This window comes from Alternaria atra, assembly GCF_907166805.1.
Source record: "Alternaria atra isolate CS162 genome assembly, contig: 28, whole genome shotgun sequence".
Lineage (NCBI taxonomy): Eukaryota > Fungi > Ascomycota > Dothideomycetes > Pleosporales > Pleosporaceae > Alternaria > Alternaria atra.
In genome coordinates, this window is record NW_025091326.1 from 2,825,918 (window position 1) to 2,841,067 (window position 15,150).

The window sequence follows — 15,150 nt, forward strand, 5'->3', positions numbered from 1 at the left end:
AGATGTACGTATGACCATGTCGATTTGTTTGTTTCTTATGCTCAAGACGTGGGTGTTCTTAGTAAACAAACTAATACATCGTCTCTTGATACGGTACGTGACACGAGACGAGAAAATGACAAAGCGCATCAACAAGAAGCTTTGATATGAAGCTATCCGCAACTACAAGAGTTGTAGGTAGACTTGGAATCTGAACGGGGATAGTCTTTCGGGGATATGGAGATTGGATATCATACCATGCTGAGAAAACAATACAACAACGGTAACAGATATCGTGCTCGCTATATCATACATTTATTCTCGTAAGATCATATGCCTCAAGACAAACCCCTTGAGCATGTCCTCCACCCACTCCCATTGTCCCCCTTTGACCTAGCTTGAGGTCACGTATGCGATGGGGATACACTTTCGCCCCATAGGTCTCAGCCGACACTGCCGTCCCGCATCAGCCCATGTCTCATCAGAATTGAACAAACAGCGGCGGAAACAAGAAGAGGATGAACTGCACAATTGGCGGAATGGAGCCCAGAATGCCCCTGCACAGCTTCGCCATTCGTACACTGCCGTTCTCATTCTTCGCTTCGTAGTATCCGCAAACGACGCTGCCGATGAGCCAGGACAACAGCAAGGTCAGCATTATGGCGTACCAGGCGGCGTGCAAATGGTACGGGTTGGTGCCCCAAGATTCCCAAAGGCTACGGAGGTTGTAGTAGATGATGCTTCCTACTGAGACGCCGTCGTATTGTAGTTTGTAAATCGTTTTCCACTTCGCCCACTGTACAATGAAGCGAGTCAGCCATGTTGCCGTTAACGAATGGACCAAAGTATGTCTTAGACAACCTTAGGGCGAAGGGTGAGCGACGAAGCTTGAGTGGTGAGCCGCGAGGAGCCTAACATACTCTGCCTCTGGCCTTTTCCTCTGCTAACGCAAGTTCGTAGGCTTCCGCAGCCTCCGCCTCCGCCTTCTCACGGGCCTCAGCGAGGAAGTCTTCGATGTCGAGGATAAGGTACTTGGCGATGACGTCGCGCTGTTTCTTGATCAGGGCGTCTTTAGCCTTTATCTCATCTGTGAGGGGCATTGTGATATTGCTAAGCGTATTGCTCCTTGCGCGTGCTATGGTGAAGGCTGCGGTGGAGTGGTGGGGAGGTGAGACGTAGGAGGGAGTGCATCAGACGACCTCATGTCTCTGTTGACTAGCTCTCTTGGTCGCCCGGCTGTTATAGGTCGCCATGGGAGAAAGGGCGAATACTAAAGTTATCCTCAAGGAAGGTGCGTCTTGGATCCCCTTCAGTACAGAAGCTGCCATGTTGTAGAGTTCAAGTCAGAGCGCTCATTCTCCAACCGAAGCACTGAGTTCGCCTATAAGCGGTATTACGAATTAGAAGTGTATCCTCAGGCCACGATCAAGTCCAATTATCTTAGCATTGTTCGTGCATGTCGCTCGTGGTGCTACAGTGACAGCTGAAGTGTTTTGGAAGGGGTACCCTTATTCCCAGCGAAGACTGGTGTCACTAAACATCTCGGGCGTATGGCCGCACGACTCAAGAACCAAGTGAATCGAAGGCGTTCAAGGGTGTTCGATTCTCGTGGAAATGGCTTGCTATTGTTCTGCGAATGCGCATGAAAAGAGCGTGGTGTCTGTGGTTTCCCGCCAAGCAACGGACATAAGCTCCAGTGCACCCCACTATGGCCTTCAACTTCATTCGCGCCTGGCTCAAGGACATCTTCCTGTCGTCATATCGCCTGCTGCGCGCATTGCTATCCACAACCACACAGTTTGCTGACTCCAAAGCAAAGGGTATAAAGGAAAATATGCCGAAATACTATCACGACGACGAGGCATGGGCGGACATTGACCCTCTCCCCCAGGATGACGGCGGCCTGCATCCACTCGCTGCCATCGCATACACGGAGGAGTACAGCGAGGCTATGGGCTACCTGCGCGCCGTCATGGCGAAGAACGAGTTCAGCGAAAGGGTCCTTGGCCTTACTGAGCACATCATCAGCATGAACCCCGCGCACTACACTGTTTGGTAAGTCCGACACTCGGTCGAGTTGCGGAGTTTCGGAGGAGACACTGGTGTTCACATGGAGCTTCCCAACATCTACACTACTAACAACCCGCAGGCTCTACCGCGCCAGAACCATCTCAGAGATCGGGCGATCACTGAAAGACGAAATCGCATGGCTCAACCCAACCGCACTCAAGCACCTCAAGAACTACCAGATCTGGCACCACCGACACACTATTATTGATGAGCTCGGCTCGTGCGAGGGCGAACCAGAGTTCATAAACTCCATGCTGGAGCTTGACTCTAAGAACTACCATGTGTGGAGCTATAGGCAATGGTTGGTCAAGCGGTTCGATCTTTTCGACAAGCCCGAAGAGCTAGAGTGGACACACAGCATGATTGAGGAGGATGTGCGCAACAACTCTGCTTGGAACCATCGCTACTACCTAGTCGTTGGCGGTCGCGAGGGAAAACCGAGTGCAGATCTTGTGAACCGAGAGATAGAGTACGTTTCTGTTGTCGCCATAAGCTGTTCGACTGTACTAACCCTACTAGGTACACCAAAGCAGCAATCCGGAAAGCCCCCCAGAACCAGAGCCCATGGAACTACATCTTGGGCATTATTCGCGCAGCGGAACTTCCCAAGTCGACTCTCAAGGACTTTGCGGGTGAATTCGCTGATGTGCGGAAGCCAGACGATGTCCACTCAAGCCACGCTCTCGATCTCCTAGCGGACATATATGCGGAAGAGGAAGATAGCAAAGAGAATGCGGAGAAGGCCCTGGAGCTTTTGGCGACAAAGTACGATCCGATCCGCGCAAATTACTGGAACTTCAGGAAAGGTCTCCTCGATCACCCGAAGGTTGCTGCTTAAACCCCAGTATTAGCGTAAACTTGAGAAACATTACAGAGATACCCAATTAGCGTTTTCAAGACAGGTTGCGGATCCGCGTTTTATGTTCGGACATCCGCATGCAAACCTCAGTTTGGGGAAGCCTTGTCTGAAACGACGATAGCTATCGACAGGAAAGCTGGATCGTGATGGGAGCATGGACGCGTCTTCCACTCATGTGTATGAGTTTTCCTTTCCGTCGGGGATCCCTCGCGTCATTCCCGCAACCCCGTCGTGTCATCCTAACATCAGCCTCCCAGCCAACCCCGTCTTTACAATTTCGCCGAGTTGTTATCGGCTCCGAGCCTTCTGGACTGACCGCCTGCATGGAAGACTGATGCGCGTCCTCTGATAGGCAAGGTCGCGCCAAGTCCACCACTGTTCTGAGGCGGCAAGCCCTGGCAGAAACCAGTCCCGCCGTTGATAACCGCTTCTGGAAATCCAAACCCTGGCCTAAGCTGCTGAGTACCGGTCTCATGCTTGTGTCATTTTGCAGTCGCAGCGTGGTCGCTTGTTCCTTATCGAGTATCTATAGGGTAATTTATGCACTTTATAGGGTAATCGATACAACATATCTTGGAATCGGTGTGCCATAGTGCTTCCTTACCCCTCTGGCTCATCGACATGGGCACTAGGGTTGCGGGTGCTTGCGGAGCGATAAGACATCATGGTAGAGATAAAGGAGTGGCTCTTGTATCCTTGAGTTCGTACCAGACAAAGCGTTTCTGAACATCAAACACCAAACATCAAGCCCCTCATCTGCTCTTCATCATCCTACATTTGCTTCTAATACCTTTCTGTGATATCCCATTCTATTACCAACTTGCAACATGGCTGTCAAGCAGTGCTATGCCGATGAGGAACCCGAGCAAAGCCCATGGGTTCGGACTCCATTGAGGGAGTCGTATGCATTATCAGAAGCAGCAGGATGGTACGGTCACACTTCCTCTTCATCCATACCCTCCAACCCCCTCATGCCGCCTCGTAGCATCATCCTTGAGAAAAGGGAATTCTAAATCGTAGAAGCAGAATCTTCCTCAAGCTGGAGAATCTCCAACCTTCTGGATCATTCAAATCACGGTAAGCAACCACTCCCTGGAGCCACTGTCTAGTATACGTACTGATTCATTTACTAGAGGAATTGGCAACTACATCCTCCGTCGTCTCGAAGAACTCCCACAAGGCTCGCGGCCTCATATATTCGCATCCAGCGGTGGCAATGCAGGGCTCGCTGCTGTTCACTCGGCTCGCGCTCTCAACTTACTATGCACTGTCGTCGTACCAACTGCCACAGCACCTTTGATGGTAGCCAAACTACGAGCAGCGGGTGCATATGAAGTTATCCAATACGGTGCAGCTTGGAAGGACGCCGACACATACCTCAAGGAGCATGTCATGCCCTACGTACGGTCATCCTCTTGAATACATGTAGACTGGGACACTGACGCTTCCAACAGGCACAAACATCGACGATTTACTGCCCACCATTTGACCACCCAGACATCTGGCAAGGCAACAGTACCTGCATGGATGAGATTGCGGCTCAACTCCCTGGCGAGCCAGACGTATTGATTTGCTCTGTCGGCGGTGGTGGTCTAATCAACGGTATCTGCCAGTCCATGGACAAACACCAAATGAGCAAGACAACCATTCTCGCTATGGAGACTGCCGGTGCCGAGAGCTTGAACGCATCACTCCAAGCCAAGGAACTCATCACATTACCCAAAATCACATCCCAAGCAACAAGTCTAGGCTGCGCCCGCGTAACAGACGCCACATTTAAATACGGCCAGCGAGGCAACGTCCAAAGCGTAGTCTTACCTGACGCAGAAGCAGCAATGGGCTGCTGGCGTCTCGCAGACGACGAACGCATCATGGTAGAGCTTGCCTGCGGTATCAACGTCGCTCTCTGCTACGACGGCCGGCTCGAGAAAGCACTTGGCCGTCCCGTTCGACCAGAAGACAAAGTCGTGATCGTGCTTTGTGGAGGTAGCAATGTCACGAGCAAGATGTTGTGCGATTGGAGGAACGAGTATGCGTACATTGAAGAAGAGACCGAGGCAAGGAGGAGGAAGAGCGACTCTGCTCTTGGAAGTGAGACGCAGAGCGAGACTGGCAGTGTGAAGGATATGGATATGGATATGGGCAACGTACCAAGTGAGTACAGTAAGCCTATGGTGATTGAGGGGATTGAGGTTGGGTGTGTAGAGTGCTCCTAGTAGGAGCCATGCCCACTCTTTTCTTTTCTCTTCTTACGAAATTTCTTTAGATCAATATCATATGTGGAGGCGCGTTCATATTAGCGTTTAATGACAAAAACTTTTTTTTTCAGTCTTCCTGTGTTTAATCATCATGTTCTGGCTTAAGAGCTGCCTAGGTGAGTGCCTTCGCTCCCAACTCACCTGCGCAACGTCATCAAACAATGCAGTATCAGGAACAATAAATAGCTGGCTTCTTGACATGTCATTCAACCAGAGCACAACATGCAGCTACCAAAGACTGCAATGCTTTGTTCTATTGTCTTACGTGCTCGGTACCAGGACTTTGTGACTAGCAGCACCGTCCAATTTCATAGCGCTTTGTCTCAGGCACATACAACATCTGACCCCGAGTTGAATTCTTAACTCGATCAAAGGTGTTCTAGGCGAAATCAACCTCGTATGAGTAGACTCTCCTGTTTTGCACCCAGTCTCCGTCACTAATCCTGCGCATCACTAAATATACTGGTATCATACGAAAAGGCGAGTCTGTCTACGAATCACCACACTAAGAAGCGTAATTGCTAGAACCATTCACTCTGCGATGGCTAACCCGCGAAAAGTCATCAATCCATTTACCAAGAATGAACACCGTATGAGACGTAACACTGAGAGTACTGAATGGGTCACAGCTGGCTCTTCAACGATAGCTAGAAAGAACGTTGATGCTAGAACACAAACCTCAATATGCACCAGCCGGGACTTCGTTTCGCCGAGCGACGTCAAGAATGTTTCTCTCAGGACGCCCGCGCTGTCATCAATGAGAGACGATGCGAGACCACTACCACCAAAGTCTCCTGCAGTTTGTACCAGAGTCTCCCGTCGGGACACTCCTTTACCAACACTCCAGCTCATGGACTTCTCGAGGCTTGAACAGACTTTAAGAGAATCGAGTGTGAATGTTTCTCCTCATTCCCCAGCTTCGATAGAGGAGCCTGGGTCAAACGCCAACAACTCGTGGCAGAAACAGGATTTATATGGAACATTTGATGCAAATCAGGCTGCATCTTCGAAGCGAACGCATGTTCAGCAGCAAGGTATCTGCAGTTCAACTCCGTTGTACCGCGCAGCTAAGGAAATTTACCATGTAGGCCCAAAAGGCGAGGGGCAGAAGGTGTGGGAAGCGTATCAGCAGGCACGCAGCCAAAGACGAGTTGATGGTGAAATGACGCAGAGTATATCATCTGAACCAATGGTTGACGAAGAGAACATAGAGTCACTACCTCTTCTATTCCCAACAAGTCCGGATAGAGTAGTCTTCCCACCACTACGACCACGGTCACCTCAACCTCAGAGTGGTGGTAAAGGGAGAGAATCTGGTCGTTCTGATCTGAGAAGAGACTCTGGCTTCTCAAGCTCGAGCTATGAGGTGCCTGTAGCCATCAATAAGAGTATCCAGAGCACCGTCGATGTGAACAAACCCCTTCCTCCTGTTCCACAGTTGGACGCAGCACCGAAGGCACGACGAACCAAGGACAGAATGTCAGGAGATTCACCACAGTGCACCGAGAAAGAACCAACCTACACGTGGTGGAAGCATTCGCCTTGCAAAGCACCCCACTCTTTGAAGTCCAAGATTTCTCATCCTGGTCCACTGATGGTATCAAGCGAAGGTGTCACAGTTAATGTCGCTGCAGAATGCGGTGGGGTTGGCGGACCTGCAGCTGCCATGTCACTTCCTGTAACCCACATGGGTACTCCCTTACCTCGACCGCCTAGTACCTATGAAAAGAAGAAGGAGGTCGGGCGGCCGTCGCCGCGATCTTTTCACCTCGCAACACTTCATCTCAGCCCCTCAAAGAGGACCGGCAAGGGCATTGAGAGAGAAAAGGTAGCTGGAAGCGATGGCTTTCACGCAACACATTGGCGTGATAAATTTGTAGGTCCTGCGTACGAAGCTAGTAAATCGTTGAAGCAAAGTGCGATGGAGACGCTAGACGGTGTGCATGTAGGGAGGAAGAAGAGAACTTCGGATATTAGCTTTGCGTGCCAAGGTATAGCGGACGAAAAGTTGGACAGGTATCAAGTTAATGAAAAGTCGTCAAGCGACGATGAGATGGGGATGGTTCCTGATCCGTTGTTCAGCGTCAAGAATACGGGAACGAAAAAGAGACCCTGTTAAACCTATGTCGAGGTTGCGAGTATTAAGGCTCTCTTCGCACGGGAACCTATCTGCAGAATTGGAGGGAACACTCACTGCGCTACCTATCTTTCCATCCTTTGGTCAGTTCATTGTACAAATTTCGAGCGAACGTCATCATGCGCGTGTATTCATTTCCAATCTTCAATTAGCATCGGCGTTCCAAAAAGAAATCCTACTCTCTTGCCCAGCGTCAACCTTCTACTTTTATCGCGTCTCTTTCTTCCAATATACATCTTGTATCGCCCTATGCAGCCTTCGTCACATATGGCTATTAATACCACCGTTCTTAGAACAGTAGCGAGAGGAAAGGCAGAATCCGCGAAAGTGTCGTACGACCACGCAACTTCTCAGCCCTAATGACGACAAATACATCAGAAAACAGTACGTCTTCCTGCACGAGCAATATCAAAGCGACAAGGAAGAAGACGCACTCGAATGAGATGTACCCAGCGACAAGGAAGCGAGGCTAAAAGAGGGTAAAATTGTTTCGAAACGGGTTGCACGGCCGTTTTGGCCCCGGCTGATCACCTGCCTTGCATGCGGCGGGGAACGGATGGTCCCAGTGTAGTGAAATTATCGCCATGGTAATGAGGATATGCATGAAACAGGATATTATTAGGCTGGTGAAGATGGGAGGCTGGTAAGAACTAGCAGCTAGCACGATGGATGGGAGTGGCAAATGCAAGTGTAGGCGGGCTGGGAGAAGCACCATGAAGCGAAGAGAGATGGAACTACTTTTGGGCTGTGCGGATTGCAAATGGTGCAGAGATTTGACCCGAACTTGTACTCTCCGACATTTACGGGAGGGCGTTCATGTCTCAAATATGGAAGTGAGCGAAGACCGATAACTGCCAACACCATCGGCACTTGCTGCACGGTGGGACGGCCCTGGGGCGTAGTCGATGAGGCGGCAATGGGAGCAGTTCATCACAGTCTCCCTTGCTCCCAACAACGCACTCAGGCGGCGATTCCACTGACCAAGATCATCGTGGCCTCATGGGATTCTCGAATGCGCCAGCGCGAAAAGACAATAGTTCCCCGTTGGATGGCCGGCGCATCATCGCCATGACTTGGTACTACCCCACGATGCAGCCATGGACCAAAAATAACCGTGCAGCAAGAAACGAAACAAAACTACCTCAAGACAGCTAGACGGCCGAGGCTATCCAGGTAAATATCTTGATCGGATGCTAGCGAGTCGATCCGAGAAGATTTAGCATACGTTGTGCCTGGTCGTGCAGGCTCTAGCTGGGTGATGGCCGTAATAGGCGCAGAAGACCCTAGCCGCACGATGCAGCAGCGCTCACATCACCACGTACCGGCATTGACAGCTGCTTACAGCCAAGGCTTCTTGAATTGATCCAAACAGGCTGCTGATGAAATGCCAGCGGACATGCGGATCGTTTTATGTCACTCGAGCTGGCGTCACCAAAGTCTGCGAAAGAAGCGGATCGGAGACTTGCAGGTCCCGTCTGGCCTTGACTCTTCTGCTGTCTTGGATGGCCTCGAAGTCGCCTTTGGACTCGACGGTGGTGTGGTGGGCCGCTATCAAAGCGGGGCGGCGCCTTCCCTCTCGTCTTGGGGGCTCCTTCCCGCCGCCATTGGTTGTCACACAATCCTGCGCGCTTCCCGCAAGCTTAATCTGCCCTAGCGCACACTCTGTTTAATGCACTGGCCCTGCACCCTTCGACCACTCACCGGCCTCAACCACCATGTCGCGTTTTGCAGGCGTCAAACGTCTTGCACTTATTGGGTGTCAGTGAATCTATGCCCTGCCCACCTCGACGCCAACTCGCTGGGCAGAGTTCGCTCCCGGCGGGCACGAGGCGTGGTAGCATGGTCCCGCCGCTGGTTTTTCCTATACCTCTGAGCGTCCTCGCAACGTCGAGAGGCGCAAGAGAATACACGTACGACTGACCCATCTGACAGACGTGGGGGAAAAGCAGCCATTGCCACGCTGACAGACAGCATAAGCACCTTGTCAGCTTTGTCCATAAACCAAGCTCTTCGCGCTGCATTGTTCAGGTCTGGATGCGCATCGTTTGTAAATCGTTTATCGACTTCACCCGGGCGTCTATTTCTGGGCCACCACTCCCCTCCCTCCTCTGCGCGCCATTGGCATTCAGCTCGTCTCCCAAGACAGCCTATCAGACGGGGACCTGCAGTACTCCCAGCAGCCCTCCTCTAGGCGCCATACATTTAGAACGTTGTAAGTACCCGCCCGCTTTCCCATCGCAACCTTCTCCACCTGCTACCATCCGTGCTCCCCACTATCCAATCCTCGACCGTTGCCTCTTCGAAGCGCCCCGAGTCTAAAAGCCCAGCGCTTCGCCCATTGCTAGACCTTTTCTTTTCTCCAGCAGGTCTCTTATTGTAATACGTCGTGCGTCTTTTATCAAGTGTCTCTCTTAACCTTTTGCGACTGGTCTAAGCTGGGCTGGATTCTGGTCGTTATCGTTTTGTTGCACATTCCTATCCATCTCTCTTCCGTCTCCACTACATGAAAGCCTCCAACTTCCTCGAGTGAACCTTGGAACGTTTTAGAATGGCCGCCAACGATAAGAAGGTTACTCAGATCACGATTGAACGACGAAGCTCCAAAGACTCCATCGACGTCAGGACACCACGCACAGCACGCTTCGCCGAAGCAACATCAGTCTACTCGCCGGTTGATCCTCCTCGGTCACCTGTCGAGTACCCTACAAACCACTACAAGCCACAACCCCAGATCGCAGACACAGGCTTCGGCTACATGCAATCCGTCGAGATGGAGGAGACCGACCGGAGGTACCTTCCTCCACCAACACCAAAGACTCCGCTCAAGAGTGCGTTGAAGTCGCCCGGTGCTCCCCCACGGACACCAGGTGCAATTTCAATCATGAGCCCTACCTTCCGGGAAGAGCATCAGCTTGAGAAGCGGGAAGCAATGACCGACAAGGAGCAAGCAAAGGACTTGGTAAATCTCTAGTCCGTACTGAGCTAAACACAGTTACTAACGATACCTAGAAAATCAAAGTTCGCGTACGACTAGCAAAGATCTTCCTACGGGGTATCAACTTTGCCTGCTCGCTCATCGTTCTTGCCATGGTCGCAAGTGCTTTCGCCATCTTCAACGCCACAAAGAGTCTCGCACCGAGAAACGGTCTCCCACCATGGGCCGACAACACCAAAGTCTGGCCTCAAATCCTTCTGCTCTCCATCGCCTGTGTTTCCCTGGTCATGTCCATCTTTGTCATTATCGCCTACTGGAGAGGAGGTCATCATCGAGCCGAAAAGGTTGCCGCGTACTACACTGTCTTTGCTGTTGGATTCTTCATCTTCAGCATTGTTATGTGGGGTGTTGGTGCAGCCGTCTTCAACCAAAGCAAAGCTCAGAACAACAACAAGGATATGTGGGGTTGGTCCTGCGTTGACAACAAGCGACGACATCTCTTTGAGGATGACATTGCCTATGGCCTTGTCTGCCGTCTCCAGGTAAGCAAAGACTCTGTTCCCACAGCACAAGCGAACCGAACACTAACACTTCATCAGAACTGGGCGCTTGTCTGCTGCATCATCGAAGTCGTAATCGAAGTTCTTGTCATCGCCATCTACGGTATTGTCTTTTATCGCTTCTGGTCCAAGCGCAAGCTTCGCAAGTCCATGGCCATGCGCGACCGCGCCCGATCTGATCTCTACCTTGCCCAGCTCCGCTCACAATCCGCACCCAACACCCCTGGCTTCGGTCCCATGTCTCCTCGCTCCGGCGGCTGGCGCCCACCTCCAGGCCACCCAATGTACGTCGACCCGCACTCTGCAGCCGAAGCTGGTGAGAGCGACAAAGTACAATACGCATACGCGCGCGAGATTGCTCAACCCCAGCCATTCACGCTTCAGGCTCCACCTATCAAGGTTACTGGTGCGACACCAAGAATGGAGCAAGATGGCTTTGACTCTGCACCAGTACGGACAGGCACTGTATCGCCGCCACTACCATCCCCGGGATTCCAAGAAAGGAGGAACGAGCACGTTGATGCTGCACCAGGTGAACAGCAGTACGCTGCTGTTCCCATTCCCGGTGCCTACACACCACTAGCATCACCATCATACCCACCACCACAGCAACAACATCCCACTGGCTTTGACTTTGGGTCATCAGTGACCGGTCAGCGATAAAGTGGTTTAGCTTGTCGTTTGCGCGCGTGTGTGTTGTATTGTGGATTTAGCGCGCATCGTACCCTTTTCTCTTCTCAATCAATCTGGAATCTGGTTGCATGGTTTTTGCGAACGATATCAGGACATGTACATTCTTCCATCTCTTGGAGCAAGGCTTCGGCCGGGCTTTTTTTCTTTTTCTTTTGTTTATCCATTGTCTATCGCTAATTGGTGTTCCGGTACTGGGATTTTAAGATACCTTTGAAGTAAAATGCCTCTTTACTACGCCTCTCGTTGTAAGACATGGGGATTGTAGAATTACTACAACAGAACAGAATCAGATCCTATCACGATCTTTGAGAATGCTAGATGCAATATTAAGATCTTACCCTTTCTATTCATGATTTCTATTTACTTGCAATGACGCGATTGATGTTTTGCCACTGGTATCAACACAACAGAACCGTACACAAATTCCGATATTCTCCCTTTACGTCGCATGTCCATCGAACCACCACCACCACCACCACCCACCAGTTCCTACCTACCGTTTCTTATCCTACTCAAATTAAACTCAAACCTGCGCCTCACGGTTGACGTCAGTCACCCACGCCACACACACACACACACACACACACACACACAACCCGAGCGTCTCGCCAAACCCATCATCGCACTGTGACCTGGGGCCGCAGAAAAGGTCTACGGGACTGCAGCCGCCAGCCTATTTTTTACCGCTCGGGATTGCTTGCGGTAGCCCCAAGGCGCGTGAACCTACCAGTATGTAACTTTGGTGGCTGAGTGTAAAGTGCTGTGGGCTTGGAGAAGAAACGAATGGTGATAAATTGAACTGATGTAATTATGGCATCTACATAGATTGTCCGTAAGTTAGGAGGTCACTTTGTGTCAATGTGTAAACGGCACTTGTGCTAGTAGGATGTTTGTTCATTTTTGCTCGGACGAACATCATTCATAATCAGAAGGCGTTCGTCCATCAGAGCATGCAAGCTTATGGTGACAAAAATGTCCAAGAATTATTGTCGAATGTTAAAGGCTCGGGCTTTGGGTACGCGTGCCGCTTGCGAAGCTAGACAAACACTAGATAGGACGTTTCTTGTAACCTAAATCTCTTAGTGCAAAGCCATCACACTCGTCCAGCACAGACATGTAGATCAAGTGTTGATGGCATTGAGGTATCTGGGTGTACTAGTCGGACCCTGTCATGTCAGTACAACACAAACAGACACATCACATGCGACAACAACGAGCATAGAAATGATCACACAATGGTTATGCGGAACATTCACCCAAGTGAAGCCTCCATTGTGTTTGTGATCGTAGACCTGCTCGTTAGAGACGAGGTCGCTCCATTGATAGGCCGCAAGTTCAATGCTTGCTCTTTTGTAAGATACATTCCCAGGACTCCGTAGGACCGAACCCCCCGAGACCGAAAATGCTGGTGATCGTGCAAAATCTTCACTTCGTTCCTTTCCCCCCAACCGACGATACGCTTATCGGACGATACCCTCGAATCGGTTCTTGTACCACTTGATGGTCTCCTGTTGGTTGACCTTGTGGGAAGCGCCGATCTTGCTCTGGCACCTCCTGCGCTTGGCGACACGCTCACCGGGGCGGGTCATGCAGACGTAGAAGTCCATACCGTAGATACTGCTCCAGTCAGCCAATGTCTCTCTCTCTCTCTCTCTCACACTCAGGATCCAGATTCCACATACCCAATGCTGGGGTCGTACTTGATACCCAAGTCGATGTGCTCGCTGATACCGAAACCGAAGTTACCAGACTCGGAGAAGTTGCGCTTGCGGAGCTCGTACTCCTTGACCTTGAGACCACGCTCGAGGATCTCCTCGGCCTTGGGGCCACGGACGGTGACGTGGACAGCGATCTTTTCGTTCCTTCGGATACCGAAAGTACGGACAGTGTAGCGGGCCTTGGAGTAGACGGGAGTTTGACCGGAAAGCTGCTCGAGCACCTTGGCGGCACGAGTGAGACGATCACCAGACTCGCCGACGGAGATGTTGAGGACGAGCTTCTGGATGCGGAGCTCCCGCATGGGGTTGGAGGCCTTGGAGTCGGACTGTCATGGCTGTTAGTTTGCGCAGAGCAATTGGCGGTCGAAATTCGGTGTGCGTACCATGGTGATGACTGCGGAGGTTAGTAGTCGTTGGGTGGGTTGTCGTGTCGCTGGTGTTGAAGTCGCGATCGATGTAATAATTTTGATGGGGTGTGCTCGCTTACTTAGAGCCAAGCCCGCCGTGCACGTGCCAGGCTGCGTAGCTACGAACTGCAACTTTGATCGCGAACAAACAGCTCCATACGCCCCGCCTATCGCCAACTGCAAGGGGACAATCTCTCAATACTTTTACATACCCATTCTCTGAGCTTCAAGTCGTCCTCGGACGCGCTATACCAATCATGTCTGGCGCCGCAAACCGACAGGGAAAGATGGTAAGTAAATCTGCCTAGCAGCTCGAGTCCTTGACCTGAGAGAAGACGCGCATAGAAACTGACTGACGCCTGGTGATATAGCAAAATCTAGTAAGCGCTCCAGTTTCCGCTCATAGTCGCATGCAACTTACATAGCCAGATCAACTACCGCATGAAAGTCACCCTACAAGATGGTAGACAAATGGTCGGGCAGATGCTCGCATTCGACAAGGTCAGTGTCGCGAACTTTCCCCTGTTGACTCTGCTAACCAGCTCTCTACAGCACATGAACCTTGTTCTCGCCGACACAGAAGAGTTCCGACGTACACGAAGAAGGGGCAAAGCCGCGCCCGGCGCAACCCAGCAAGTCACCGAGACTGAAGAGCGACGCGCGATTGGACTTACTATTATTCGTGGCGCGCACGTAATCTCGTTATCAGTCGACGGACCACCGCCTGCAGACCCTGCCGCGCGACTTGGTGCAAACGCTGGAGGACCATCTACTGCTGCCGCGCTGGCTGCAGGGCCCGGTGTCGCTCGTCCTGCTGGACGTGGCCTCCCAGTCGGTCTTACTGGACCAGCTCCTGGTGTTGGAGGCCCTGGTCCTGGCTTCGGAGGTGGCTTCCCAGGCGCACCTGGAGGCTTTGGAGGCCCGCCAGGCTTCCCAGGTCGTGGCGGCCCACCTGGCGGACCACGTACGTTCCCATTGAGCGCAACTTGAGAAACATATGCTAACATTCTATAGCTGGATTCCCTCCCGCTGGTGGACCTCCTGGATTTGGTGCACCGCCAGGCTTCGGTGGGCCGCCCGGCTTCCCTGGTCGTGGTGGACCCCCTGGTTTTGGTGGCAGGTAGAAGGAGGACAACGAAGGATCATAACGAAACATTGCTAGAAAGATTTGGCATTGGACGATCGAACACGGCGCGTGCCCATACCACAGATCTCAGGAGATACCTTGGAAAAGGACCAAAGTCACGTCCGACACGTAGCAAGGGAGCGAATGTCCCTAAAATTACGTTACGATCAGTGATTGCGAAGAGCACCGACAGAGCGAAATACCAAGTTCAAAAGTGTATTGAGATATGGTTGAAGGACACGAATTATACCACTGGCTTAAATGTATTCACAAGAATCAGTCGCATCAGTCCAAACATAAGATACGACTGTAACCCCAGTCATTCAAGTCTAGGTGTGCCCGTATTCTGAGTGTTTGCCATGATGAAATGAACAATGTTCATAGCTTCATACCCCATTTCATGCAACA

General features: G+C 51.5%; 6 protein-coding genes across 6 annotated transcripts; 4 read left to right on the forward strand and 2 right to left on the reverse strand.

Moving 5' to 3' along the window:
* Window positions 1-460: 460 nt before the first annotated feature.
* On the reverse strand, window positions 461-1,079 carry ALTATR162_LOCUS7931 (uncharacterized protein; the record flags this gene model as incomplete). The annotated part of the gene is made up of 2 exons (XM_043315559.1): window positions 461-775; window positions 900-1,079. 2 exons carry the CDS (start codon window positions 1,077-1,079, stop codon window positions 461-463), a joined length of 495 nt encoding a protein of 164 aa, XP_043171494.1.
* A 608-nt stretch (window positions 1,080-1,687) lies between these two features.
* Window positions 1,688-2,887, forward strand: ALTATR162_LOCUS7932 (uncharacterized protein; the record flags this gene model as incomplete). The annotated part of the gene is made up of 3 exons (XM_043315560.1): window positions 1,688-2,034; window positions 2,129-2,518; window positions 2,569-2,887. 3 exons carry the CDS (start codon window positions 1,688-1,690, stop codon window positions 2,885-2,887), a joined length of 1,056 nt encoding a protein of 351 aa, XP_043171495.1.
* An 848-nt stretch (window positions 2,888-3,735) lies between these two features.
* ALTATR162_LOCUS7933 (uncharacterized protein) lies at window positions 3,736-7,285 on the forward strand (the record flags this gene model as incomplete). Its single annotated transcript, XM_043315561.1, has 5 exons — window positions 3,736-3,836; window positions 3,932-3,985; window positions 4,042-4,309; window positions 4,363-5,062; window positions 5,727-7,285. 5 exons carry the CDS (start codon window positions 3,736-3,738, stop codon window positions 7,283-7,285), a joined length of 2,682 nt encoding a protein of 893 aa, XP_043171496.1.
* A 2,566-nt stretch (window positions 7,286-9,851) lies between these two features.
* On the forward strand, window positions 9,852-11,461 carry ALTATR162_LOCUS7934 (uncharacterized protein; the record flags this gene model as incomplete). Its single annotated transcript, XM_043315562.1, has 3 exons — window positions 9,852-10,262; window positions 10,313-10,780; window positions 10,838-11,461. The coding sequence occupies 3 exons, from the start codon at window positions 9,852-9,854 to the stop codon at window positions 11,459-11,461; spliced, it is 1,503 nt and encodes a 500-aa protein (XP_043171497.1).
* Window positions 11,462-12,951: 1,490 nt separating this feature from the next.
* Window positions 12,952-13,595, reverse strand: ALTATR162_LOCUS7935 (uncharacterized protein; the record flags this gene model as incomplete). The annotated part of the gene is made up of 3 exons (XM_043315563.1): window positions 12,952-13,108; window positions 13,174-13,535; window positions 13,593-13,595. 3 exons carry the CDS (start codon window positions 13,593-13,595, stop codon window positions 12,952-12,954), a joined length of 522 nt encoding a protein of 173 aa, XP_043171498.1.
* A 278-nt stretch (window positions 13,596-13,873) lies between these two features.
* ALTATR162_LOCUS7936 (uncharacterized protein) lies at window positions 13,874-14,740 on the forward strand (the record flags this gene model as incomplete). The annotated part of the gene is made up of 4 exons (XM_043315564.1): window positions 13,874-13,906; window positions 14,046-14,117; window positions 14,169-14,580; window positions 14,631-14,740. 4 exons carry the CDS (start codon window positions 13,874-13,876, stop codon window positions 14,738-14,740), a joined length of 627 nt encoding a protein of 208 aa, XP_043171499.1.
* Window positions 14,741-15,150: the final 410 nt, after the last annotated feature.